The sequence below is a fragment of the Apis mellifera genome, linkage group LG12, assembly GCF_003254395.2.
Source record: "Apis mellifera strain DH4 linkage group LG12, Amel_HAv3.1, whole genome shotgun sequence".
Taxonomy (NCBI): Eukaryota; Metazoa; Arthropoda; class Insecta; order Hymenoptera; family Apidae; genus Apis; species Apis mellifera.
In genome coordinates, this window is record NC_037649.1 from 6625830 (window position 1) to 6652056 (window position 26227).

Consider the following 26227-nt stretch of genomic DNA (forward strand, 5'->3'; position numbering starts at 1 on the left):
ACGCTCTTCATAATTTATTATAACAATTATTTATGTAACAATTTATACATTTTGTCGTAAGTTATATTTAATTACATTTCAATTGCACGAGTTCTCGTTATTTTAATTACAATTATATTAAATTATTATATTATTCTTAATACCTTTTTAACATAAAAATAAATACGCATAATTTATACATTTTATTTAATTTCTCTTCGACCATACATTGTTATTCAATGATCATTCGTTAGGTATGTAAATTTCACTGTTTCGATGGTTTATTTCGTTGAATTATTATTATTGTTTCGCGAATAAAAAAAAAATTGAAATTTATTTTTATGGATTTAAAAAGAGAAAGAGATTCCCATCAGCTTCAGGCAAGAAGAATTGAACACTCTTTCTTCAAAATTGCAATTTCAATTTAAACGATATGAAATCTTATAAAATCTGTATACTTTCTTTACAATATTTTCCGACAAACGTTAATTCATAAAACATAAAAATATCTTCTTGAGAGATGAATTTATCGAGATAACCATTTATATAAAACATCCCTAACATTTTCTAACAAGACAAAAAGTCTTTCAGTACCTTTTCATAATAAATAACCGATAAAAAAGAAGAATCTTTCCTTTTGTCTTTAAAATAAAAATTTATTCATCGAATCGAGTATCAAGAATTAAAAAAATAAAAAATAAAAAGAAAATTCCTCACAAGACCAATAAATATACTCTAGCGGTATTACTCGTTCTAATTCGATCGTTTTAAATAAGCGTCCCGTTTCAAAGTAAAGTAATTCCACGTCCGCGCGAGACAAAAAGGATAGAACCGGAAAGAGAAGTCTCTTATAGGAAGGGGAGGGGGTGAAGAAGAGAAAAAGGAACGGAGTCGAATAATGTGGAGCTAGGCAGCGAGTCATAAATACCGGTGGCATAATGCAAGTTCCATTTCCGTGATGGAATGGAGTGGTGTAGGGCGGTAGGTGGCGCAATGTGAAACTGGAAAAATAATATAAGGCTAATAAGCTCTTAAATTTACCGGGAAACCTCTTGGTCGCGAGTTATCTATGGATTGCAGGTGTAGAAATAATACCTCGCTCCTTGCCTCGTGCATGCCTCATTTTTATCGTGCCCAACGGGCTCGCATGCGAGATGACTCGGCCAGCTTTAAACCTTGATATATCCGCGCGAGTCGCTCGGACAAGCCATGATTTTTTCCTTTTTTCAATCTTGATTCGATGAAAAATAATCGTCGAGTCGTGCCGTGGATGGACGAGTCGTAATGTAAACGGTGTTTAAACGGTTTTGGAACGGTTTCGTGACGCGTCGGTTCAATGAGCAAGATAGACTAATTATTCCGTAATTGAACGGATTGATTGTCAAGTTGGCGCGGATCGCGCGCCCGGCCTGATTACCTATCGGAAAACAATACACAGGTATAACTAAATACCGTGCAACTATATTGTTATTAGCTGTGGGATCAAGTTTAACACTGATTATTCCAGACCGATGACCCAGACATTGAGTCACGCGATACCTTCGCCCAGGTTTCTGCATTTTGTTTCAGTAGAGTTTAGTTGAGATGTGTTAATTGTTTCTTGTATAAAATTATGGCGAGAGGAGAATTAATAAATGCATTTAATCGAATTGTACATCGAAATATGAATTATAAGGAAAAAAATATTATTACATTAAAGAGTTGAATTTTAATTTCACGTTCGAAAATGTTACAAGCTACTGGAAACGTGTGCATGTATACGTGTGTGTATGTATTAAAACGATCGAAGAAAACTAAATTATAGAAAGAGGGGTTCATCGTTGAAGCGGATATTCGACTTTCCAGAGCGGAATATTAAATAACGATAATTTTGCAAGTGAACCATGAGCCCCGGAAGGGCAGAAAACTTTTTCGAAAGTTCTACACCGAGATCAGATAAGCGAATGCTTTAATACTCCCTCGGCCAAAGTTAAAATTCTTATCGGATAAGATATCTCGGCAGCTCTCTTTGGAAGAGGAGAGATAAAGGGAAAATCCAATATAAAAAGATGAAATGATTCTAAAGACCTGACAGAATGAAGCCCAACGTTCAATAATGATAATCTGTGGACAATTCTTTTTCTCTCTTTCTCTCTCCCTTTCTCTCTCTTCCATATAAATCTATCACAGATAATTAAATAGTATTAATTTCTAACTCTTTCGATCGATTTGAACTTGAATTCGATAATACGTGACAATTTATCACACTATATTCACGTTCACTTCCAATTTCGAAAATAACAATATTATTATTAAATATTATTATTTAATCTTAAAATAATAATAATCTTAAATAACGGAACAAAGGAAAACCCGTTCGCGATAAAAGAACGGTGATACGCCAAGGGCAGTGACCTTGAGAGCAATTTTTCATCCAGCCATATTACCTTCTTTTTCCTCCCCTTTGTTCAAGCCTCGTATCGAGGCGTCGGTCTATCGTCTCAACTTAGTTTCCACGAACTTCGCAAGTTCCGTGCGAGCAAAGAGTAAGGGAAAGACTTTATCTTAACTCACCCATTCCCGTCGAATTCGATAAATCCTTCCCACCTTTCTTTCTCACCTCCCCTTCCTTTGGCCTTCCTATGACCAAACCTTTTCACACCTAATCGATGAAACGAACATCGATTATCGCTCGTCGCCCCAATCGCGCCAATCGATCCTCTTCCCGCACGAATATCCGTCCGTCCACCCTTCCGGAACGAAACTTCCGATGCAAGTTCGGGACCCTCGATTATTGTAATACAAAAGGGAGAGAAACATTGCCATGGTTTGAATTCGATTAACTCTGTCCGCGATACGTTTCATTCGAACTCGTGTACACATCCACTTTGTTATATCCCACTTGTAATTCCCCACCAACAGCCAGAGCGTTGTTTTGCAAAGTCGATGAAAGATGTGAACGATGTGTCGAGAAATTTCAATCTCATTTTTTCCCTCCCCCGCATTCTCTCCTCTTCCTCTTTCGTTCCGCGCGTAATCGAGTTGATTATATTTCGCCCGCCCTTCGTTCCCTTTCCCCCATTTTTCCACGCTTATTCTCAAAGCCGTACCGCGTCTATCAGCGGTATTTCATCGGTACATTTAAGAGGCAATATCATTCCGCATGATATGTAAACTTACTCGCGTCTGTCTTCTTATCCGCCTTTCAACGACCTCGTTCACCGTTCACGATCCACTTTTACGAAGGCCAACTTTTCTTTATGCACGATAGCCGCCGGAAGTCGGCGGAGAGAGGGCTCGTTTCGCCTATCTCCGGAACAGATTGAGTAATAAGAATTTACAGACGCAATACTCGTTTCCTTTCCGCTGATTGCCGACGATACAGAATCCGATTTGACAAATTACACAGTCTTCTTCCTTTCCTTTCCTTTCCTTTTCTTTTCCTTCTTCACGGAGGGCTTTTCCTGCCTTTTCTCGACAAGGGATCGCCGATTGTTCGATTGTTCGATCCTTGCGCGATACGAGGCGGCGCAACCTGCTGCTGTTTCGATAAACAGTATACGGAAATTTCGAGCGGATAAAGTTCGAGCTTTCCAGCGAGGGGAAGTGATGATAATAGTTTCGCGAGGATGCAATATCATTTTCCGTTTATTTTCTCCGTTATACGCTGCATCTCCATTACTCGGGCTGGGAAAAGTAATTTTAATTGAAAATAGAAATATTGTTGATGAAACGGAAGATTCTATTATCAGTTCACAATATATAAGAAAGAAGCGGGAAATTTTACCAAAAAGATTCGAGCAACGCTTGAACAACTTCTCGAAGAACGATGGAATCTCAAGTTTCATTCGCAGGCAGCGAATCCAAACCGATCCGCTCAAAGGATTTAATTATCTAATAAATTCGAATCGCACTTTAAGCAAAGTGTTCGATAGATTCTGACCCAATGATCTCCCACTTTATCCCAAACTTAAGTATATTTCTTCCCCAACGACGAATCTCCATCCGTTTGAATCGGGAACCGATCCCAAGTCTTGGAGCCGTTTGTTTCCCGCAATCTGGCCGACGGTAAATTTCGTCCAAGTGGCGTGTGGAATAGCGCGGGATGAGAATGGCTGCCTCGTTGAACGTATATCTATACATAGCCAGAGGTCGAAGAACCCCTCTGCAGGCGAAAGGGGTAGGACAGAGCCGTGGGGGGGGGTTGAATCCTCACGGGGAATCAGCTGATCTTCCGAACGAACCGTGCGCTTTCTCACGTACAATCGGCACGGCACGGCTATCGAATAGCCGCGATTCCAGCCAACATCATTATACGGCTCGCGAGAAACCTGACCGGTATATACCATGGCTTCCTTACCGACTCGGTTGACGTTAATCCTCTTAAGGATAATTGACGTTACGCAACGATAATTCACTACCACCCCCCCACAAGCCGACTCGGATACCCTGTACCAAGTTAATTACTGTTCGAGGAGGTTGCCGCGTGAAGTGGAAGCGCAAAGTCATTGACGGAGGCTGCCGTGAACATCGGGGAGCCGAGCGCGTTGCTAGATTAGAAGGGAACAACACGATCGAAGAAAATGGGGCGAGCGTTTCGTGTGCTTGGAAATAGAATAGTTAGGCGTAATTGTTATATACGGATTGTTTATACACGATTGTTTATACAGGTAGGTTTAATTCGTTGTGGCGGATGGTTTTTGTATATATTTTGATTTGATTTGCTTAATTCTTAAGCTTCGTCAATTTCCAGGCCAGCTGCTGATCTCTTTATTTTATCTCGGTTAAATTCGATTACGAGAGATTGATTAAATTTGCGCGATAATTATTTACTCCGTTTCTGGTAACGTAATTAGAGAATCCAGTGAAGAAAAGAAATTTTATATAGAATTATATTATTCTTATTCACATTTTTAAGGGCCGTCGATCAACACGATCTTTGATACATTAAAACACGAAATTACTTACAATTATTGATAAAATTCTTTCCCTTTTGAATGGACGATCGAATTTTTCACGAAAGCAACGCATCTAAATTCGAGAATAGGGGCGATTATCACGGACGTTTATTCACAGATGCATAATTATACACGTTCGATTTCTCGAAAATCAGGCTCGCTCATTATTCGATGAAAGAGGATGCCGATTGTTCGTTTCTCAATTACCCAGCAACTGCTTCGAATGAATAATTCGAATTTAACGAAGCGGCGGGAATAAAAGTGGCGAGATATCGAGACTCGAGAACGAGATGATTTCATTCGAGATTCCCGTGGTACACAACTCTACTTGCAAAGACAAATCGGCCGGATGTAAAAATGCCTCTCTGTGAGAGATCACGTTTTATCCGACCTCACCAAGACACGCCGTCCTCTATTATCCGGCATTATATTTCGCGTTATTCGACGACGCAATTTCACTGGATTTACCCTTCAACCGGGGATAAAAAAGAAAAAAAAAAGAAAGCAGGTAGGGGAGGAGAAGAGAGAAAGAGAAAATTCTGACCTCTGATTGGTCTCAATCGGATTGCCGTCGCGCTGTTCGAACTTGGTGACTGAAAATTGGGCAGTCGCCAGACGGCTCGTAGGGAAGACACGTTCGTCGCTATTTCTCTCTCACGATTTCTATCATTTTTTTTTCCTCTTCTATTTCCCTTCCCCTCCCTCCTTTTTTTATCGCATATCTATAATCGAATCGAAAGTTATTCCGAAAGACGGCCTCGAAAAACAAGCGACTCGAATCGGCGGACCCGATTATCGATCGAAAATTTATTAGATTCGAACGAGGCATTATTGCACGCGGATTTAACATCCCTTTGAACAGTTTATCGAACGTTATTACAGATTCCACTAGCTTTTCTTTTTCCTTTTTTTTTTTTAAGATCGTCGATCGATCTCTTCTCTCTTGCGCCAATTCTCGAGCACCAATTATATAGTTCGATAATTGAGTTCTGTCACAGCATGCATCTTGTATTATTCTCATCTGTACTTGTGTCTTGTCTTGTCCACAAAATCGAATCGTCTTATTTATTACAAATAATTCAACAATATAAAATTAAAACGGAACTGAATTGTTACATCCTATCCCCTTCTAAAATAAAACTCGAAACAATCTCTGATCGATAAATCGGGCGATATTTCAACATTCATGCGCGTCCAACACGTTACACCGACTCCATTTTGCAAACGATCCCGTGATTCTCGGAGAGGTACTTTATCTAGGTGTAATTTGATATACGAAATACACACATGAATGAGGGGGCTTGTAATATATAAATAATCATAAGAGCCTATTACGTAGGGAGAAAAAAGAGTGGCGTTGTCCCCCCCGTAAACTCATGTTTATTGTAGATTTTCATGCGCTTCCTTGCACGGCCGCAAAATATAAGGCCTCGAGGAAAGTCTCGAGGAACATCTGGCATACATGGCTGGCATTCTGCTCGCGGCGCAACTTCAAAGGTAAAAGTACTCCCCGGCTAATAAATAATTAAGCGAGCGAGTCGTATGGCGTTTCACGTGGAAGACATCTCGTTAAAATATGCAGCGATTTCCCCGGTAGACTCGAGAGTTATACCGGGCCCCATGCAACATTCCGACGTATATATATGTATATATGTATGTATACGTATCAAGGATAAAGAAAAGTCATCATGGGGATTGAAAAAATTACGAGCCGACTCCTCACGAAATTTCGGACCCGCGATTAGATCGTCGATATCTGGAACGGTCTCGAGAACGAAGCGCGTCGAGGAGGGACTTTTCGAGTCGATCGTTTTACGCCTCGATTTTTATACGAGGAAGTTGGATTCGACGAGGATCAAGAGTAAGAAAGTTATATCGTTCTCAAGAAAAGAAATTAGATATCGAATACACGCACGAGATCAAATCAAGTAATTAATCGGACAGAGATACACTTTGAACAATTTTTTTGCTCTTTATCGCGTGTGAAACAATGCATCTTACTCGATATTTTGCGATATTCAAAATGGGAATAAATAATCGAGGGTCTGCTTGAATTTCAAATGAACTTTTTCCCCCGAAAACAAAGTAATTTTATTATTCTCTAGTCTTTTTGTACTATTTCGAGCTGTACAATGAATTATGGATCATTCTAAAATGCATGCTTTTCTTTTTTTTTTTTTTTTTGGAGGGGAATTTGTATAATACTACTCCTAGATCTTGGCGCATAATTGCGTGATCTCGTGCAATTTCCTAAGAATATTCTAATAATTGTCGGGTTTAAAGCGGCGGGAAATTTCCTTTTTCCTTTTTCCATTGTTCGCCTCGAAACTTGCCCTCGTCCGTCTCCGTGTAGAATTTAGGATAAGCGCAAAGTAGCTCGTGATAATTATAATGATCGGGGAACGCGAGATCGAAACGATAGGATGACGTTCATAGCGTTAACGACCGTCGCTTTTAATGCTCGTACGCGGTTCCTCCTGGCTCCACGCGCCCCCATAATCGTTACTTATTACAATTAATATTTACGAGAGTGAAAAAATTCGTAAATACATTTAACGCTTCGATTCTTATCTAGTTTCGTCTGATAAAATTAACAGATCAAATATCATCATCTTTCGAACATCTTTTGAAATCTTATAATTAATACGAAAAAAGAAAAAAAAGAAAATTAAGGAGAAAAATTATTATTATACAAATATGGAATTCGTCTTCCTTCTGCTCAAGTTCTCAATCAAGATGCCTCCATATAAATCTAACACAGAGGTAATAATCTAAGAATCTTGCGCATTTTGATATTTCACGCACACTTCGCGTTACCCAAGAGTATCCATCAAGGCGTGATCAAATTTTCACGTCGGTGTGAAAACGCGAGGTTCAAAGGTAAAGAGGAATCAACGAGGAATCGGCCACGTACGATTACGCGCCATTAAACGCGTCTACCGACACCCGGATATAAATTACGGCCGTGGTAAAGTATGCAAGATCGTGGGATAAGGCAACATTAATGTTAACGGCGTTGCATTTACGTGGTCGCGCGTGATTTTCCGCTCGCAAAAGGCCGCGAAACTTGCCTTCTTATTATAAAAAAGCGAATTAAAAGCTGCTCCATTAAAACTGCCCGCTCCCGCGTTGTGCATTATTCATAGAAGAGGAGGAGATCGTGTCTTTGTGACCGATCGGCCGACGTACCGAGACAATTTAATTATCCACCGCGAAACGTTCCTCCGCGTTTAATTAAAGGGGGACGCGTGCGACCGCTGGGTCCGCCGCAGTGGCCACGCGCTTGAACGGGGCCACGACTTTGAGATGAACGTTTGTACGTTTCCGGTTGGTAAAACGGTGGCAGCGCCATCTCAGAAAGGGTGGACTCGGGTCGAGGACTTGTATTGATCTGCCCTTCTTTTAATCATAACACAGTACACGGTTTCCCTTCGCGGTTTGCCCTCGTGAAATTGTTGCACAGCGAGCTTATTCTTTGATTATTCGTTATCGAAAAAGGTGTAATTTGATAAATAGAAGAAACGGTGTTAGAGGCTCGTATTTAAAAAACTCGTATTTTAATATTTGAATAATATCGTTATTAAGTGGATATTTTTGTTATTGTACGAGCAACAATATGGAAGTTGTTAATCCAGAGATGTATTTAATTTTGGAAAGGATATGGGCGGAAAGTTTCCAATGTTATACCATTATTGTAGGATAATATTTATATATTTATTCATACACATAAAATGTATGATATAATTGATTGAAGTTCTCGTAATTTATGTATATATTATACTGTGGTACGAAATATCGTAATAAGTAACTATTATGTTGTTACGAAGTGTATTATATTCGTATTAATTAAAAATTAAAAATTAAAAAGTTTTAATCGAAAATGTTACCCAAAAATACGATAACGAAGTTTCGAACAATGAAAAGTTTGAAATATAACCTATCCAATGAAAGCTTGCGATAAATTATATATATATATATATTTTTATACAATACATATTCGAATAGTTGAATAACTATTACTTCCTTTCAAATCCATGCAATGCTTCGTTCCAAGAATAAAATCCTTTAATTATTCCTAGCTCGATTACCGAAATTAACGCATTATTTTAACGCTTGTCCATCGAACGAACTAATTAAAATTTCCTCGAGTTGCCGAGATTAATAGAAAATAAATATATATAGCCCGAAACGAGAATCAAAACTGACTTCTGACGGTGGAAACACAGTCAGTTTCTATTTCTCCTCAACTTTGATTTAATCTAAATTTAACCTTCTCTGTTCGAGTTAGAGAACGATGAATCGGCGATTTTCTGGTAAACACCGACAAGAATGCGACCAAAGATATTTATTGCACGCGAGAGTAACAAAAAACGGTGAAAGAACGCGAAGCATGTGGCGAAGAGAGGGTAGAATACCTGCTCGTCTGGCCCAGAACAATGTCTTCGTGTCCTACAAAATTAATTAGAAAATTTCGTTTAAAGTGGTGGCGAGCGGTTCGGTCAGCCAATAAAAAGCGAACCTTTGACTGGTGGGACGTGCTTTCAATCCCGATCGATGCTCGGGGACCGAGCCAGACTGATAAACATGCACGGTGAACGCCGATACACGCGACTCCGACTACCCAGTCTGAAGCATTTATCTCCGGACTGATTGAAACGTGCCACGTGTCACTATGCGCCAACTTTGGATCAAGTGGCGATATTTTATCGTCCGAACGTTGAGACGAATTTTACGTATCGCCGTCTCTCCTCGTTCGATTCCGACGATTTCCGAAATTTTCGAATTATACAGAAATTTCGATACAAATGAAAGATGCTGAGAAAGAAGGGAACGAGATAATTTTTTTTTATTCTTCGAAAGAATTCTAATAGTGTTCTTCCCGATATAATTTAATATTTGTTTAAATACGAATTATAGAAATTTCGATACAAATGAAAGATGCCGAGAAAGAAGGGAATGAAGTGATTTTTTTTTTATTCTTCGAAAGAATTCTAATAGTGTTCTTCCCGATATAATGTTTAATATTTGTTTAAATATGAATTATAGAAATTTCGATACAAATGAAAGATGCTGAGAAAGAAGGTGATTTTTTTTTTTTTTGGTCTTCGAAAGTCGAGAATTCTAATAGTGTTCTTCCCGATATAATTTAATATTTGTTTAAATATGAATTATAGAAATTTCGATACAAATGAAAGATGCTGAGAAAGAAGGTGATTTTTTTTTTTATTTTTCGAAAGTCGAGAATTCTAATAGTGTTCTTCCCGATATAATTTAATATTTGTTTAAATTATAGAAATAAGAAATTTCGATACAAATGAAAGATACTGAGAAAGAAGGTGATATTTTTTCTTTTTGTTTTTCGAAAATCGAGAATTCTAATAGTGTTATTCCCGATATAATTTAATATTTGTTTAAATACGAATTATAGAAATTTCGATACAAATAAAAGATTCTGAGAAAGAAGGGAACGAGATGATTTTTTTTTTTTTGTTCTTCGAAAGTCGAGAATTCTAATTCTAATTCTTCCCAATATAATATAATATTTGATTAAATTATAAAAATATAGAAATTTCGATACAAATGAGAGATGGTGAGAAAGAAGGGAACGAGGTGATTTTTTTTGTTCTTCGAAAATCGAGAATTCTAATAATGTTCTTCCCGATACAATTTAATATTTGTTTAAACATTTTTTTAACGAAGAATTTTGAAAGAAAGGGAAGGAAAAAAGTTGTAGAGACGTAAACTAACTTGGAATTAAAATCAAACGGGAATCGAGAAAATTTGCACAATGACCACAGCACAATGATTATCGTTTAATTTAAAATAAACGTATCGATTAAAATTAATTAAAATGTATATAACACAAATTAATTAAATGCGGCTATTAATTCCCGCGCTCGGCGGGGAAGATAGTTTCTCTTTAAAATTGATTGATACAGATTAAATTAAAATATTAGCGGTAAATGACATTTCGCAATTGAATGAATCAGGGTGGGATAGAAGGTAATTAATTTCGAGTTGATTAATATTAATGTCAATATCGGCCTGTAATAATTTTAATCGTTGTTCGTTAAAAATTCCTGGGGAATCCTCGATCGGCGCGCAATTTTATTCCGCGAGATTTACATGATACACGGTTGATTTGAATCACGGCTACGAGTGATTGTACGAGCGCATTCCGGGATTATGCTCATCAGTTTCAATAACGAGAAAAATTGAAAAAAAGAGGGAGAAAGAGAGAGAGAGAGAGAGAGAGAGAGATCGAGCGCGCGGAAGACAAAGAGAGAAACAAAAGGTATGAAGAGGGATGAAGAGGGATTGGTGGTTATCGAAAATCAAAAAAAATTATGTCTATATTTTGTCGGTACCGATTTTCAGTCGAATTCCGCCAACGTTGCGCCCAGAACATCGCGTGGAATTTCGATCAAAACGAAATAAACTACGAGCTGTCAGGTTGATTAAAAAAAAAAAAAAAAAAGAAATAAAAATAAAAAAAGAAGGGGGAAAAAAACGCGGAAAACATGGCAAATTCTTTATACAGCTGCATTACATTTCGGATAAATTCACATAGCAGAAAATACGTTTGGGAAATTTCAATCGACGTGCCACTGGCATTACCGAATGATCCCTCTGCCCCTCCCCCTCCCTCCCCCGAAATACACGGTCAGCTCGATTTGGATATGTATAATTATTTTCAACGACTATCCTCACATCGTGCAACTTCAAACAAAATATTCCAATATATGGTATAGTTTCGTCAAAATGTAATTAATTGGAGCGATAATAGAAAATGAAACGGAAAAAAAAAAAAAGAAATTGATCGCGCATACGATTATTGCAAATAAAAAATATATAATACGTAATATATACGTTGGTTATGTTTTAATTCTGAATACCGTGAAAGATTACATATTGTATAATATTTTTTTTAGCGGAATATCAAAAAGTGAAGGGATAAAATGAACATTTTTTTAAAGTTTCGAATATTTTTTCAATATATTTCCTTTTTTTTTTTTTTTTAAATATTATAACCTCACAATAGCACGATGGAACTTTAAACAAAAATATGAAAAACATTCATGGGCGAAATTATTTTTAAAACTCGTGAAGGATATTCGAACTTTAGCGCTCAATTTCTTTCCTCTCTTAAAAAAAGATTGTATTCGAATACTTTCAATAGAGTTACAATTTTAATCCATGATAATTCCTCAAGAACAACGATTAATCTTGACAAGTTCAACTCCTCATCGCTTCTCCTCAAACCAAGTAACTAACCGATTATCCGTTGGCCAGAAATTTTCACGAGGAACGAGATGAAACCTCTCGATAATCAAAATCTCGAAAAGAGTTAAAAATCACGATTGATTTCGTTGCGGATCGGAACGAAATCTTTCAAAGTGAAAAAAATCTTCCCTGTTTATCTTTCCCAATCCAATGGGATGAGCGCAACAGGGGACGAAATGAAAACGAGAAGAGAGAGAGAGAGAGAGAGAGAGAGAGAGAGAGAGAGAGAGAGAGAGAGAGGAGAAAAAAAATAAGAGGCTGGAAGAAGAAACAAATCGAAAGGAACGAAGGAAAGGAAACGTTCCGGGGGAATCTACGCGATAGCGAGACAAATGTTGGCTTGATCAAAGGGAATTCGAAACGGTTCCTTGTGAAAGCGGCGCGAAGATTGGAGGGAAAAGGGCGAAGTAACGGATCCGTCTGATCCGGCGCGGAGTTCGACTACTGGCGGCGTACCTCACGAGACGTATTCCACTTCGACATGGCACGCCGCAAATCCGTAAAGCTCAAATCCCACGGAGTCCCTGTGGATTTACTACGGAGGGAAAGACTGGAAGCGGGAACGATGGAGAAAGAAAGAGAGAAAGAGAAAGAAAAAAGAAAAAGAAAGAAAAAAAAGAAAGACGAAGTAAAGTGGAGGAGGTAGAAAACTAGAAAGGGGAGAGTGGTGGTGGTGGGATAAGGAAAATCAAAGGGGGGAGGAGAAAAGAGAAAAGGAATTTCAGACGCTCGCGATTGGGAAGGTACAATTTGGGAAGACTATGGCGTGGCCAACAGCGGAGGGAATTTGCGCTCCGCTCTCTCTTCTTCTCCCTCCACACCTTCCCCCCCTCCCGCGCTCCCGCTCCCCCGTCTGATCGATACCATGAATATTCGATATTTCCCTGGATGGGCAAAGTACCTGTCAAAACAGCAATTTCGAGCATTAATGTGTCGTTGCAAGGGCAACGTTTGTCGTGCAAATACGCCCCCATCCCGCGAAACCTCTTATTTGCGAGTCTCCTATCGCACCGATATGATTAATATTTCGGTGTATCGATCAACAGAGTAGCGTTTCCATGGTGGAAACCCTCGGACGAAGTTCACCGCAAAGTAAACCGTTCGATTATCACTGTCCGGCGGTGAACGGATCCGAGCGCCTCTGTTTTCGTGTCTGTAAGTGACGGTCTAGAGCTACTTGAGGAAAATGAAACTATCGCGTGTCGAACTGGAATTCGTGCTGTTTTATTTCTTGATGGGATCTCGTTTCGAGGGCGCCCATCGTGTGTTTGAAAAATAAATGGAAATCTTGAAAACAGCGATAAACAGCGTAAAATATATACGCGTTCGCGTTAAAAGAGAATAGAAGTTAATGCGACCAAATGGAATAATATCACGTTTATCTTTCAAGAATTTCTTTCGACAACAGAGCAGATTTGGAAATCGTAGAAAAAAAAAGGAAAAGAAAAAGAAAGAAGAATTTATTATTTAACAGAAATTTTAAATTGGCGGTGAATAAATGATTATACTTCTTATATTTTTCTTCTTCTTGTTTCAATGGATCGTGCATAATGAATTCGAAACTTCTTTCGAACTAGTTCGTTATTACGAGGCAACAAAGCATTATTGTTGGAAAGTTCGTTAAGATGTTAATTATTCACTACCAATAAACAGGAGGAAATATCACGGTTACGCATCAAAACGAAGTTTCGCCGGGAAAGGGAGGCACGTTAATAATTGCAGACAGAGGTAGCGAGCTATTAGCTTTTCCTTAGTATGTCGTTTAAATTAATGTTTATATGTGCAGGTTTGCAAGTTCGAACCGGCGGTAGTCGAACGTAGGCGGGATTTCTATTTGACTTTCCACTGTATTCTGAACGACGACGCGTTACTAATGTTTATAGAGTAGATACACGGGATGCACATATCCACGCGCATACGTATCGTAACGTGATATTTTAATATAGCCAGTTTACATTTAAATTTCGTATTTAGAATGCGGGATCCCTTTGACGCGTCACGTAAGTATTAACAACGTGGCTCGGGTTACGTTAAATTGGAAGTCGAAAAATATGAATCGTTGAATATTACGCGCGACTCGAGAGACAAATTCGTTCGGACGCGCGACTGTAAAACACAGTTACATTCGGTCTGATTAAGTTTGAAATGAAATTTTTATGAAAAAATCGCGCCGATCAACCGAAACGCGTTACGAGCTATCGACGAATAAAATTTCTCCCCGTTCCCTCCACCCCTCCACCCCTCCTTCCCCCATCCGTCCCGTTTCCTGGTTATCGATGCAACATCAAGTGTGAATTTTTCATCGTGGATCACTGGCGACAGGGTAACAAAGTTAGCAGAGCAATTTTTCGTTCGTCGACGCGTCGACGATTCCTGTGTGTATATGTATATATATATATATAGAGAGAGAGAGAGAGAGAGAGCTGTGTATATCCTGAGTGTGGAACAAGTAAGTACAGAGCAGGGAAGGGATACAAAATTCCGTAAAACGTTTCGTTTTCCTCTTATTTCTTCTCCCAGAGTGTTTGTTATTCGACGCTTCTTCCAGACGCAGCCTTTGTCACGGACTCCCGCGGATCCTTGGACCGGTTCAAATTCCCCGGAAGATGGTGCTTCATCTTCAGTCAACACCGTTTCAATAACCTTTCTTCCACGCTCTTTCCGATTTCCAGACGAATCGATTCGAGTCTTATCCATCCAGCCCCGACTTCCCCGAGCATAATCGATCCGAGATCGAGATAGTTGGTCTCGCGATATCTTACCTTACCCTCCTCCATTTTTTAACGATCGAACGCTTTATCGCGCGACAATACCGCTTTTGAATCTTCTTAACTGTCTGTCGGCTAAGTGGCGAGGACAGTGCCTCCGGTGTCATAAATCTTCCCCGTTTCCGCCTCTGTTATGTCGTAACACCGATAAAACTTGTGGCGAAGGGTCATCCTCGGTTAATAAATCTATCGCTTTTCCGGCCGAATGTCGGCCTTTTTGTACCTATCAATCAAAATATCAACTCTCCGTCGATCGATGAACCACGGACTTCGCGTGAATTAGTATCCTCGAAAAGATAGGAATTTTTCTCTTTTTTTCGTGAATTGTTGACAAAAATTGAATTTCTTTTTCTCTTTCTTCTTCTTCTTCGAGAGAGATTATTTCAACTACTGCGATTCTTGTAAAACTTATCTGTATCCATTCGAAGGATGGTCGGACGTCAAGTGGGCAACGAAAACTTGGTGTTTTATCGTTTTAAATTGCCACCTCGTTACGAGGAAAATAAATGGCGGGTTGAAGCGAGATAGACGGCGTTAAGAATTCCACGTATCTTGAGAGCGTTCAGACACGTACGGGCAAAGCTCCCGGCGAATTTTCCCACGGAGTAATCCCCGGCTATGTAGCGCGATAAGAGGCAGACCGGAAGGATATACGGCGGCATAAAGTAAGCGACCAAAGACCAGTCGCGAAAGATTCATTTAAGGCTTATGAAGAAGTCTTCCTTTCCACGAAAGACGGAGCAGCCGGCACCAGCCCTCCTCCTCGAGGAACAAGTGCCCAAGTGCCGGCAGTCGTTCCACCGAATATCGTCTCTCGTGCTCTCTCCACCAGTCGGAGGGATAATGGAGGACCCATCGTCGGTGAAAAGTTCGTCGCGAAAAGTTTGGATATTTTATTCGGTGCCGGAATAACTTTTAATATCTCGCTTCTAGGTTTATATCAACGATAGAAAGGAGGGAGAAGAGGGGGAGGAGGAGGAGAAGCGTTGAAGGTGGAAGAAAAAGGGGAGAAAGAGTGAAAGAGAGGCTGGTGTTCAAGGGTTCCTCCCCTCCCTTTCGCCTCTGTTCCACGACTTTTTAGCCACCTCTCGCTCCAACGTCGCGCTCCACCGAGCTTCCTCGAGTTTTAATGAAGAGTTCGGGCTCTTATTGGTTTCCCCTTTAGTGCGACCGCACCGTTTCTATGCCATCCGGAGGCGTTCGCGCGTTTTATTGCACCCTCGCTCGCGTATTTTCTTGACGATCCATAGAGCGAACCCTCCTCGACACCGAGCCCCACCTCGTGGAGGGGTCGTCTCTCCTCCCCGGTTAAGTCGAAACGGAGCGGAGATGGAATATTATATACGCTGTAATGTTAACTAGTTGGAAACTCGAGGGGAGGCAGAGTTGATAGGGAAGGGGAGGGGACAGGTTATTCCTTACGGGGGAGGGCAAGTTTCCCTCCGAGTTTGGAGAGACGGTAAATTGCACGGGATACATTGTCCCTCGTTGAACGCGCGCAAGCCTCTCAACTTACACTCGTCGAACTTCCACCGTGACCGAAATTTCTTCCTCCAAGACCGATGATATCCCTGTTGCCTACTAGAGATCTTGTGGCGAGACTTCTTCGAATTACGATCTTACCTCTTTACCCCTCCCCCTTTATGGAAACTGTTTAATCAGTTGGAGGATTCATTTTGCGGGATGGATTCTGGGATCGAGTTCGATCGATCGAATTTCGCTCGGTTGATTTGGATGACGGATGTCGACCTATTCATTCTCGGAGATTCTCATAGATTGCCTTGAACTTGTAATTGCCGAAGGGTTTAGCGTGCCTCCTGTTGTAGATCTGTATCTCGAATAGAAACTGGATACAGGTGACTTTGGAATTCATGGAGGATAGAATAACTGAGCTTGTGGGACTTGATCAAGAGCGCAAGTTGGTCCCAAATCTGCGCGATATCGGACTTAGGAGGCCTTATATTGACAAGCTCGGGGCACGAGGGATCAGATATCCCGAATTGCCATTTCGACGATCCGAATATATAGCACGGGAAATGTAGAAGAGGGGGGATAGAATATAAAATTTTCAAGAAGATTGGAAAAAGCACGTTCTCCGTGTATCGAAGATGGATGACGAGAAATATATACATATGGAAAAACGTATTTTATTCGAGTATTTCTGTTCCATTGAAAATGATCTCGCACGATCGATCGTAACTTGGTGATACAAATTCGAGAATATAATTGCGTTCAAGTTCGGCGTCTCCTTAATTACAGCTTAATAGCCTAGGAACGCATCTCGACCAAAGTTTCTAATCCGTTGTGTAATATATACACGTAGGATAAGTAATACGTGTTCAAGAGGGGATAGTTTGTGCGATGTAAAATTAAAACTTCTCTCCTTCGATAATTGTAAATAATTTTTTCGATCGTCGAAGAATCGATTTTTCCAATTTCTTCACAAAAAGAAAAAAATTAATTTCGTAAAATTAAACTTGATCGATGAATTATTCTCAAAGAATAATATATAAATAAAATTTCAAAATTTTATTTGTTATCTTCAAGTTCCAATGCAATGTAATCACCGTTAAGGTACGTTGATAGTTATATCGTTCGAAATTATCAAGCAAGTTAGTTTATTGGTCCCTGTATCTTTGAACAGCGGCGCGATTTCATTGTTCCGCCGGAAATTATCGCGGTCTCGTATGATATTGCCGTGGGTAAGTGACACAGTGGTACACGGTCGAAAGTTCACGGCACGTAAAGTGGATCTTTGGAGCAACTGCGCAAGAAACCGAGTAATTATAACTACTACTCGGTTATGTTCATAAAATTATACTCGTACACCATAAATCGCTGTGTTTTGGTGAAGCGGAGAAAACGGGCGGCGGAGGAAGTCTCAATTATAGTTTTCGTGAATAAAATACCATGATATTCGAATAACATTCAATTTTCTGTATTAAATAGATATACAATATATATATATACGTATCTCACAAGAGAAATCTCTCAGTCATTGAATAAATTCAAAATTCGGATAATCTTCAAAAGCGGATAATCGGTCCATTTTGATCACTTCTTGAAAAAAGTTCCACCGGAACAAGCAGAAATTAATCGAAAGTTTAATTAGAAGTTTAAGCGAAGGCGTTTTTATACGACGATCGAGGAAAGGATTACTTTTATTTCATCGGCAAACATTTCGTGAACGAGCCACGTTCCCCTGTTTAATGCAAATATCGCTTAACCAGCGTTCAATTTACCCTTTTAAATTCGCGCCAAGGCAACGCCACTCGATTTTATTGTTCTTACAGCGGCGAGAAAGCTGACGGTGCTGCGGACAAAGGAGGAGGTTGATCCTTGATGCAGTGCTTTCCTGCCATCCTCATTTAAGAACGAGTATTTGCATGAGACGTGGCGAATCGGAATTGCGTCGAATTCATTGTGAATGCGCATTTAAGCTGGAAGCCTCGTAACGAATGACACTTGGTGGACAAGAGTGTATATGTGCGTGTGTGCGCGTGTGTGTGTGTACGAAAACTTGGAGACGAGGAGGAAAGAAAATAAGAGTGGCGAAGAAAAGAAATAGGGTGGAAGAGACGGGCAGAGGGTGGGAGCGTTATCATTACGCAAATTTAAGGTCGGAATATAACGGACGCGATGTATTTTACGCTTTCTGCTGCTCGAGAGTTCTCTCGTAAAGAAAAAAAAAAAAAAGAGAGAAAAAAAAAGGGGTGGAAAGGCCTGTATTAAAACACATTAAGTCCACCTGCCGGTAGTTCTCCTCGTATCTACGTACGATGTTTTACTGCTCATGGTAAAAATTTAATAAGTTGATGCAAATGAGGCTCTTATGTAAATCTACAAGATTTCATAGCGGGTGGATCGTGGTACATATTTTTCGGCTGTCCCTCATTACCATGGTAAATTTCACCCCGTTGTAACTCGCCGACAAAAGGGGAAATTTGATTTCACGCGCGTGGGCAAACTTTCGGCAAACGTGGGCTAATTTGAACGTGCTCGAAGATATCGGTTGATGAAACTGAATTTGTCAAGATATTAGGGAATATAATCTACGAGAATTTTCGTGGACAGTGTTCAATTTTCCTTCGAGAGAAACATGTCTCCTCTAGCGAGGATAATAATAAATTACCGCAAGTTTCAAAAGTTCAACTCGAAACTTTCGTCTATCGAGGCCTCTCCTACGATTCTCTTTTCGAATCTAGCTAGTCTCCAACTTTTTATTTTCCCGTAATATACAATATTCCCTCTTGGTTCGAAAGAAATCTTGGTTGAGGGAAGAAAAGGAGAGAAAGAAAAAAAAAAAGAATATCAGACCTCGCCACATTCTGTAAGAATCAATGTAGAAACCAAGACTCTCTTTGAAACGCGTATTCTCTTATTCGTTCAAGTGAAAACGCCAAAGGAGATAGAAACTTACATTGGAAGAAGCAGGAAGAAGGAAGGGGGGGTGGGAATAAAAAAAGGAGAAAAAAAAGAGAAAAACAAAGTAAGAGGGGATAAGAAAAAATAAAATATAAAGGGAGAAACTGCGTTTCGATGGAGGAGAGCGACAGGATATAGGGGAGAGATGATGTAAGAGGGAAATGAAGAATGGAAGAGAGAGAGAGAGAGAAAAAGAACGACTAAAGGGGGTAACTTTATCTATGCCGGCAGAAGCGACCCTCGAGTTCGATTTTGCGCTGTTCACTAAGTTACCTGATCTGCTCTCCATTGTCTTGTGATAACTTTGTGATACCTGGGCTAAGGATTTCCTTAGATACGCTGGAGACGCCGTGTTTCTCGAACGAGAAGAAAGACGAGGCATAGAGCTTAAGTCGCGAAACTTTCCCAACAAACCGAACTCACTCCCATTCCGGCCGAGAACGTTGTGAAAGTCGTATATCCGCGAAATGATCCCGAGCTAGATGTTTCCACGTGACTCTTCATACTTCAACGAAGAAAACAATCCTTTTTTTTGTTTATACACTCTATGATGTAGGTACAAGCATTTGAGAGCATGTAAACACGTGTTTCTTAGAAGATATAATAAATATAATATTATTGCCATGTTTGTACGCAATTTTGATGGACGAATTATTACGCGTTTATTGCGTACAATAAATTTGAAAGATTTGAAGTTTTCGAAGGAAAGAATTGCTGTTGATTTTATCTCTTTTGAAATTCTATCAGTAATTAAAAAATTTGAAAACTTTTATGCATTTCAAAACTTAAGGGATGTAAGCTAGCATCTAATAAAAATTTTATCTTAATTGGAACAAATTCCTGTTGACGTTATATTTATTATTATTATTCTATTATGAATATTAAATTTAGCATTTTGATTTTTATAAACATTTAAAGTAATTTTCGAGCTACGTTATTTTTACAAACAATGAATCCAAAATCGATATATATATTTTTCCCCGTATAAATAATTTCATATTCAATTAACAGGAAAAAATAGAATGAAACAAAATATTGTTTGTATCAATGTTGTTGTCTTTTGACGATTTCTCACGTTCGATCATTTTGCACAATTAATTATTATCATTGACAAAGAACAATAAAACAGAAATATCAGAACGCTGACTGGAAGCTTTTGAATTCATTTATAAATATACTTTGCAATAACACTTTCCCGTAAACATTTCAATTTTTAATTAACACCGGGGTCAAATAATAAAATAATTAATTTAAATTTAACTCTCTGTTGATGAAATTGGTTATTCGATCCGCGCATATTTTATTCGGCAATAGTAACTGCGAAAGATGAATTAAAGTACAATTAACTTTTAAATGTTTTCGATAATTTTTATATCCACTGTTTCGAATGTGTATCCCTTTCCGATAATAATAGGATATATATATTTAAACGCGATGATATTAATCATCTCTTAAATAATTTCGTTCAGAAACACGTCCGAATGAATAAAAGAAAGAAGTGAAAAAAAAAAAGAAGAAAATGAAAATTTATTTCACTAATCGTTGTGTTTGTATCGGCACGTTATTTGTTAAACTCGGCATGACGTGGCAAAACATGCAAGCTCATCGAAAGTTCAAGCGTTCTTTTTTTGTCTCTGATAGACAGAAAACAGCTTGGGTAGTTAAACGATAATTTGTCAAAATGAACACGATTTATTATCGAAGCTTTTAAAATTACTCGAATTTCTATCTAAAAATTATTAAATAATATAATTTAAACTTATTTTTATCACTCGAAACAACAATTAAAATTTTAACAACTTTCTATTTGTGGAAATAACTTCAACTTCAAACGTGGAATATATTCAATATCATAGAATATTTATTGCATAATAATTTAATATACTTTTAGCACGAACTGTTTCCTTTACGAAGATCATATAATTTTATACATGCGTTCTATAATATGATATGAACTTTATGCTTTTTTCTTTTTATTGTTATTTTAATAATAGGATGTTTCGTCATTCTAGCTGAAATAAAAGAAACATGATGTCTTTTTCATATGATATAAAAACAATTTCTGAATTATTGCAGTCTGTAATGTATAATTGTAGATATAAAGTAATAACGATTCCTGTCTGTCAGATAAGTTAATATTATTTAATTAATAAAGAATCAGATTCATTCTATAATTTTTAATAAATAAAATGAAGAAGAAATAAAAATAGATTAAAGCCTGTTTAATATTTGCAACAATAAATTGATACTGTAATGATTTAATAAATTTCTATATTGTAAATTTTGTAATGATTTCTATATCTTAGATAATAATTTATATCACGCATGTTCTTATAAAAATTTTATTCTCATATTTAAGTTTATCATCCAAAAAATGCAACTATGTTAGTCACGAATTATTTTATTGCAAACAGCATCATGCAAGAAGTATATATTTGCTTATATATAAGAAGACATTGATCAAATACTTGGAACGAAAAATAACATTGATAGTTAGTATTAAATACCACTATTGATAACTAATATTATTGTGTTACTAGCTAAAATATTATTGTATGTATAATAATGATATCTGTACTGAGATTTGTTTTTTGTTTCTAACAATTATTTTAATGACAGGATATTTTGTGACACCAACGATGGTAAAATATATTTATATATGAAATTATGAATAATATTTCTTGAGAATACAATAATAAATAAATTCTTTTGATTATTTCTAGTCTGCCCTGTGTAATTGTAACAGAATTATAATACCTCATATGTGTTGGGTATGTATAATATATTAAATATATTTGAACTATTTTTAAATGATTTTCATAGTTTTTATATTTTTTTTTATTTTATAGAAAAAATGTGGAAAGAAAGGATAAATTTTTACACTTCCATCTCCATTATGTAACAGGATTATAATATAACCAATTTCGTTTCTTTATTTTGATCTGCTTTATTTTTATTTATTTCAATCTTTTACACTATTGGAATAAATTTGTATCAATTATGTTTATAATTGTAACAGAGAATTATTGTTATAATGTGACTTAATAAATTTCTGCATTGTAAATTTTGTTATGATTTCTATATCTGAGTGTAGATAATAATTTATGCATGTTTTTATATAAATTTTAATCTCTTTAAATTTATTGTTGAATAATGTTCTTCACGAAAAGATTATTTTATTACAATTAATGTCACGTAAGAACTTATTTTCTTGTATATAAACACGTTGGTTAAATGCTTGGAATAAAGAAAAACATTGATTATTAAGTACAATAATTTTATTGCATACGGAACAAAATGATTTCCATGCTGAGATGTACTTTCTTTTTCGTATCTGTTATTTTAATAACAAGCTATTTTGTAACACCAACGATGGTAAAGTATATACTTATATTATATTTATCTATGATATTATGAATAATATTTCTCGAGAATATAATAATAAATAAATTTTTTTGATTGATTATTTCTAGTCTATCAAGTGTAATTGTAAGAGGCATGTTATAAAACCTCATATTTGTAGAGTACGTATAATATATTAAACATATTTGAACTATTTTTAAATGATTATTTTCTTAATTTTTATATTATTTTTGTTTTATAGAAAATATGTGGGAAGAACGGATAAATTTTTACACTTCTATTTCCATCAAGCAATGTAAGTTAAAATTATTCAATCGTATTCATATAACCAATTTTGTTTCATTATTTTCATCTGGTTTATTTTCATTTATTTCAATCTTTCGTTGCTACTATTAGAATAAGAAGTTTGCATCAATCATGTCAGTTTATAATTGTAACAATGAATTATTGTAAGCTACAATATGACTTGATAAATTTCTGCATTATAAATTTCATTATGATTTCTATATCCGAGATATATATATATATAGATAATAATTTATGCATGTTTTTACATAAATTTTAATCTCTTTAAATTTATTGTTGAATAACGTTCCTCACGAAAAGATTATTTTATTGCAATTAATGTCACGCAAAAACTTATCTCTTTGTATATAAACACACGTTGGTTAAATGCTTGGAATAAAGAATAATTTGTTTATTAAGTACAACAATTCTATTGAATACGAAACAAAATGATTTCTATGCTGAGATGCATTTACTTATTTTTATCCGTTATTTTAATAACAAGCTACTTTGTGACACCAGTAATGGTAAAATATATAGGCTATACAATACTGTACAATATTATATATAATTCTTTGAGAATAATAATATTAATAAATAAATTGTTTGTTTGATTATTTTTATATTTTTGACAGATATATTGTATTATATTGAATTTTATTGTATTTTTTAGCCTTGTAATTGTAAGGCACCAGAAACTGCACTTTGCGCAGTATGTTAAATTTATTTGAATAAATTTAACTCATCATTATTTACTTTCATATTATATTTTAATTCTATTTTTATTTTATAGAGACGTTGTCAACAGCATGGATAAATTTCTGCAAATTGGATTCATCAAAATGGTTATAATGAATTAATTGAATTTAAAATATTATACAACATTTATCTCTATATGTTATCTCTATATATGTTATCTCTATATTATTAAAAAATAAATTCTTTGATTTGAAAGACTTTTTATTTTCTGGTAATTCTACAATTTTACTATCGCGTAATAAAGTATATCTTAAAATATATTATTATTTTTAATAGTGTTTTTATATCGTTCTTAATTGATAGAAATATTTCTCAAACTTTCATATGTAACTTTCTGTATAAAATAAAAATGAAACTTTTAACCAAATGGTGTGTACAAGTTATATGTACAAAATATAACAAATAAAATAATACTAAATTTTTCTCACTTCAAATTTACTTGCGTTTTTATTTCTCTTTTTAATAGTTTTGCATGCATGTATTTAAAAAAAGCTGAAAGAATAAAAAATTTATAATAAAAAAGTTATATCTATTATCAAAGGCATTTCTAACTTTCATGACATTTTCTTTTTTTTTTTTTACTCGATTTTCCGGAATTTTCCGGGCGAGTGACACTTATTCCAGTTCTTGGAAAGTCACTTTACTTTCTCGAAATCATTATTCTTTCAGAACTAATTTAACATTTGAATAACTTTTCTTAAAAATTCCATTTCATTTTACTTATGAATTCAATATTATCGTATTTAGACGTAATTGAAGTAATCATAAATATAAACTGTTATTTCGATGAAACATTAAACTAAATTATTATTAATGATTTGTTTATTATACATATATGTATATCTTATAAATGAATACTAAATATTCATTTCAAAATGTAATCGCAAATCCAATATTTATATACTGCGGACAAATTGATTCTATTTGAATGGTTCGACGATTTCACTGTGATACTTTATTTCAATGTTAGTCGGATCTTAGCTTCAATTGAATTTTTTTCAAAAAAGAACAATACAATCGATTCTTCTCTTGATACTATCGTAAAATATAATTTTTCATGGTTATGAAAATATTTTGTTCAAAAGAAAATTACAAAATATTTATTATTTTTTTTTTCTTCTAATTTTGAAACTTGCGTAATAATATAATATCTTATGGGATTAAATATTTATACGATTTTTTATTTTATTTAAACAAATTATGCAAATAAATGCGAATATTCTAATATTATACGTTGTATATTTTATCGTATCTAATAACATGGGAAAAGTTTATCGCGTCATAAATTTTTGTATCCGCAACACGTTCGTCACGAAAAATTTTATTTCAGTATTCCTGTATCTCTTTTAAACGTGACAGTACCTTAAACAGCTGGGTTGTTTAAAATATACAACATTCAAGCTGCATAAAAAATTATACAAGAAGAATACAATTTTATATAAGAAAATAATAATAATAAAGAATAAAAAAAGTATTGATACTGTATTAAAATTTAAATTTTTATTTTTCTCCTCTTAATTATTATATTTATATCAGATTATCTTATTATTTATATTTATAGAAGCGATAATAAATAAACAATTCTATATTCCATATTATTTTATCATAGAATTCTAGTATTTTAATAATTCTAAAAATATTTAATAAATTTTCTATTGCTAGAGATGTAGCATGTAAAGATTGGTTTAAAAGAGGAGCTGGGCTTTTTAAAATATCGTATTAATCATATTAATCAAATTGCAATCCTCCAACTGAATCCATATATTTATTATTCATTATCATTCATATTCTATTTTAAGAACAATCGACATTTTGAATAGAGGAACAAAATAATACAATATTACAATTCAATAATGAAATCTATAATTGGATATTATGATTATTATTAATTCTTCTTATGTAATTAAAAATTCTGATTAAAATGAAATGTGATTAAAAATGGGAATTAAAACACATAATCTGCAACAATAATCATCATCGTTTCTATAATCATTCTTAATATTATATATTTATATTATTAAAATTTATTATTCTTAAAATTTATTATATCTGATATTTGTATTAAGATTGTCGTGAAAAATTAGCTTTATTATTAAGAAATATTGACGTTATAACAATAGGGAAATATATATGAAACAATCGTATTAGGTCTCTGCTTCGTTACGTTTACTGTTATCTCAGTATTATGTTACTTTAATATAACTGAAAGATAAGCAGAAACTGCCGTTTTGATAAGCAGGAAATATTACCCCTATTTCATTTCACATTTTTTTAGACGATTTACATTAAAATCATAAAAATAAAAATGTTAAAATATATTCGCATTGTTAGAAATATTCACTTACTTTTTTCTTTATATATATTCTTGTACATAATGCGACTAAAAAAAAAAAAGAAAAATATCGAATTAATAATATATCTCGTAAT

General features: G+C 35.7%; 2 protein-coding genes and 1 long non-coding RNA gene across 3 annotated transcripts; all 3 read left to right on the forward strand.

Annotated features, from left to right (window-relative positions):
* Positions 1 to 21847: 21847 nt before the first annotated feature.
* On the forward strand, positions 21848 to 22328 carry LOC100576769. Its single transcript, XR_409365.3, has 3 exons — positions 21848 to 22035; positions 22117 to 22164; positions 22243 to 22328. It is a non-coding gene; the product is annotated as an uncharacterized LOC100576769 (long non-coding RNA).
* Positions 22329 to 22663: 335 nt separating this feature from the next.
* Mcdp (mast cell-degranulating peptide) lies at positions 22664 to 23993 on the forward strand. Its single transcript, NM_001011611.2, has 4 exons — positions 22664 to 22768; positions 22867 to 22917; positions 22998 to 23051; positions 23835 to 23993. Exons 1-3 carry the CDS (start codon positions 22691 to 22693, stop codon positions 23019 to 23021), a joined length of 153 nt encoding a protein of 50 aa, NP_001011611.2. The 5' UTR covers positions 22664 to 22690; the 3' UTR covers positions 23022 to 23051; positions 23835 to 23993.
* On the forward strand, positions 23463 to 23993 carry Apamin (apamin protein). The gene is made up of 3 exons (NM_001011612.1): positions 23463 to 23568; positions 23715 to 23753; positions 23835 to 23993. Exons 1-3 carry the CDS (start codon positions 23491 to 23493, stop codon positions 23856 to 23858), a joined length of 141 nt encoding a protein of 46 aa, NP_001011612.1. The 5' UTR covers positions 23463 to 23490; the 3' UTR covers positions 23859 to 23993.
* Positions 23994 to 26227: the final 2234 nt, after the last annotated feature.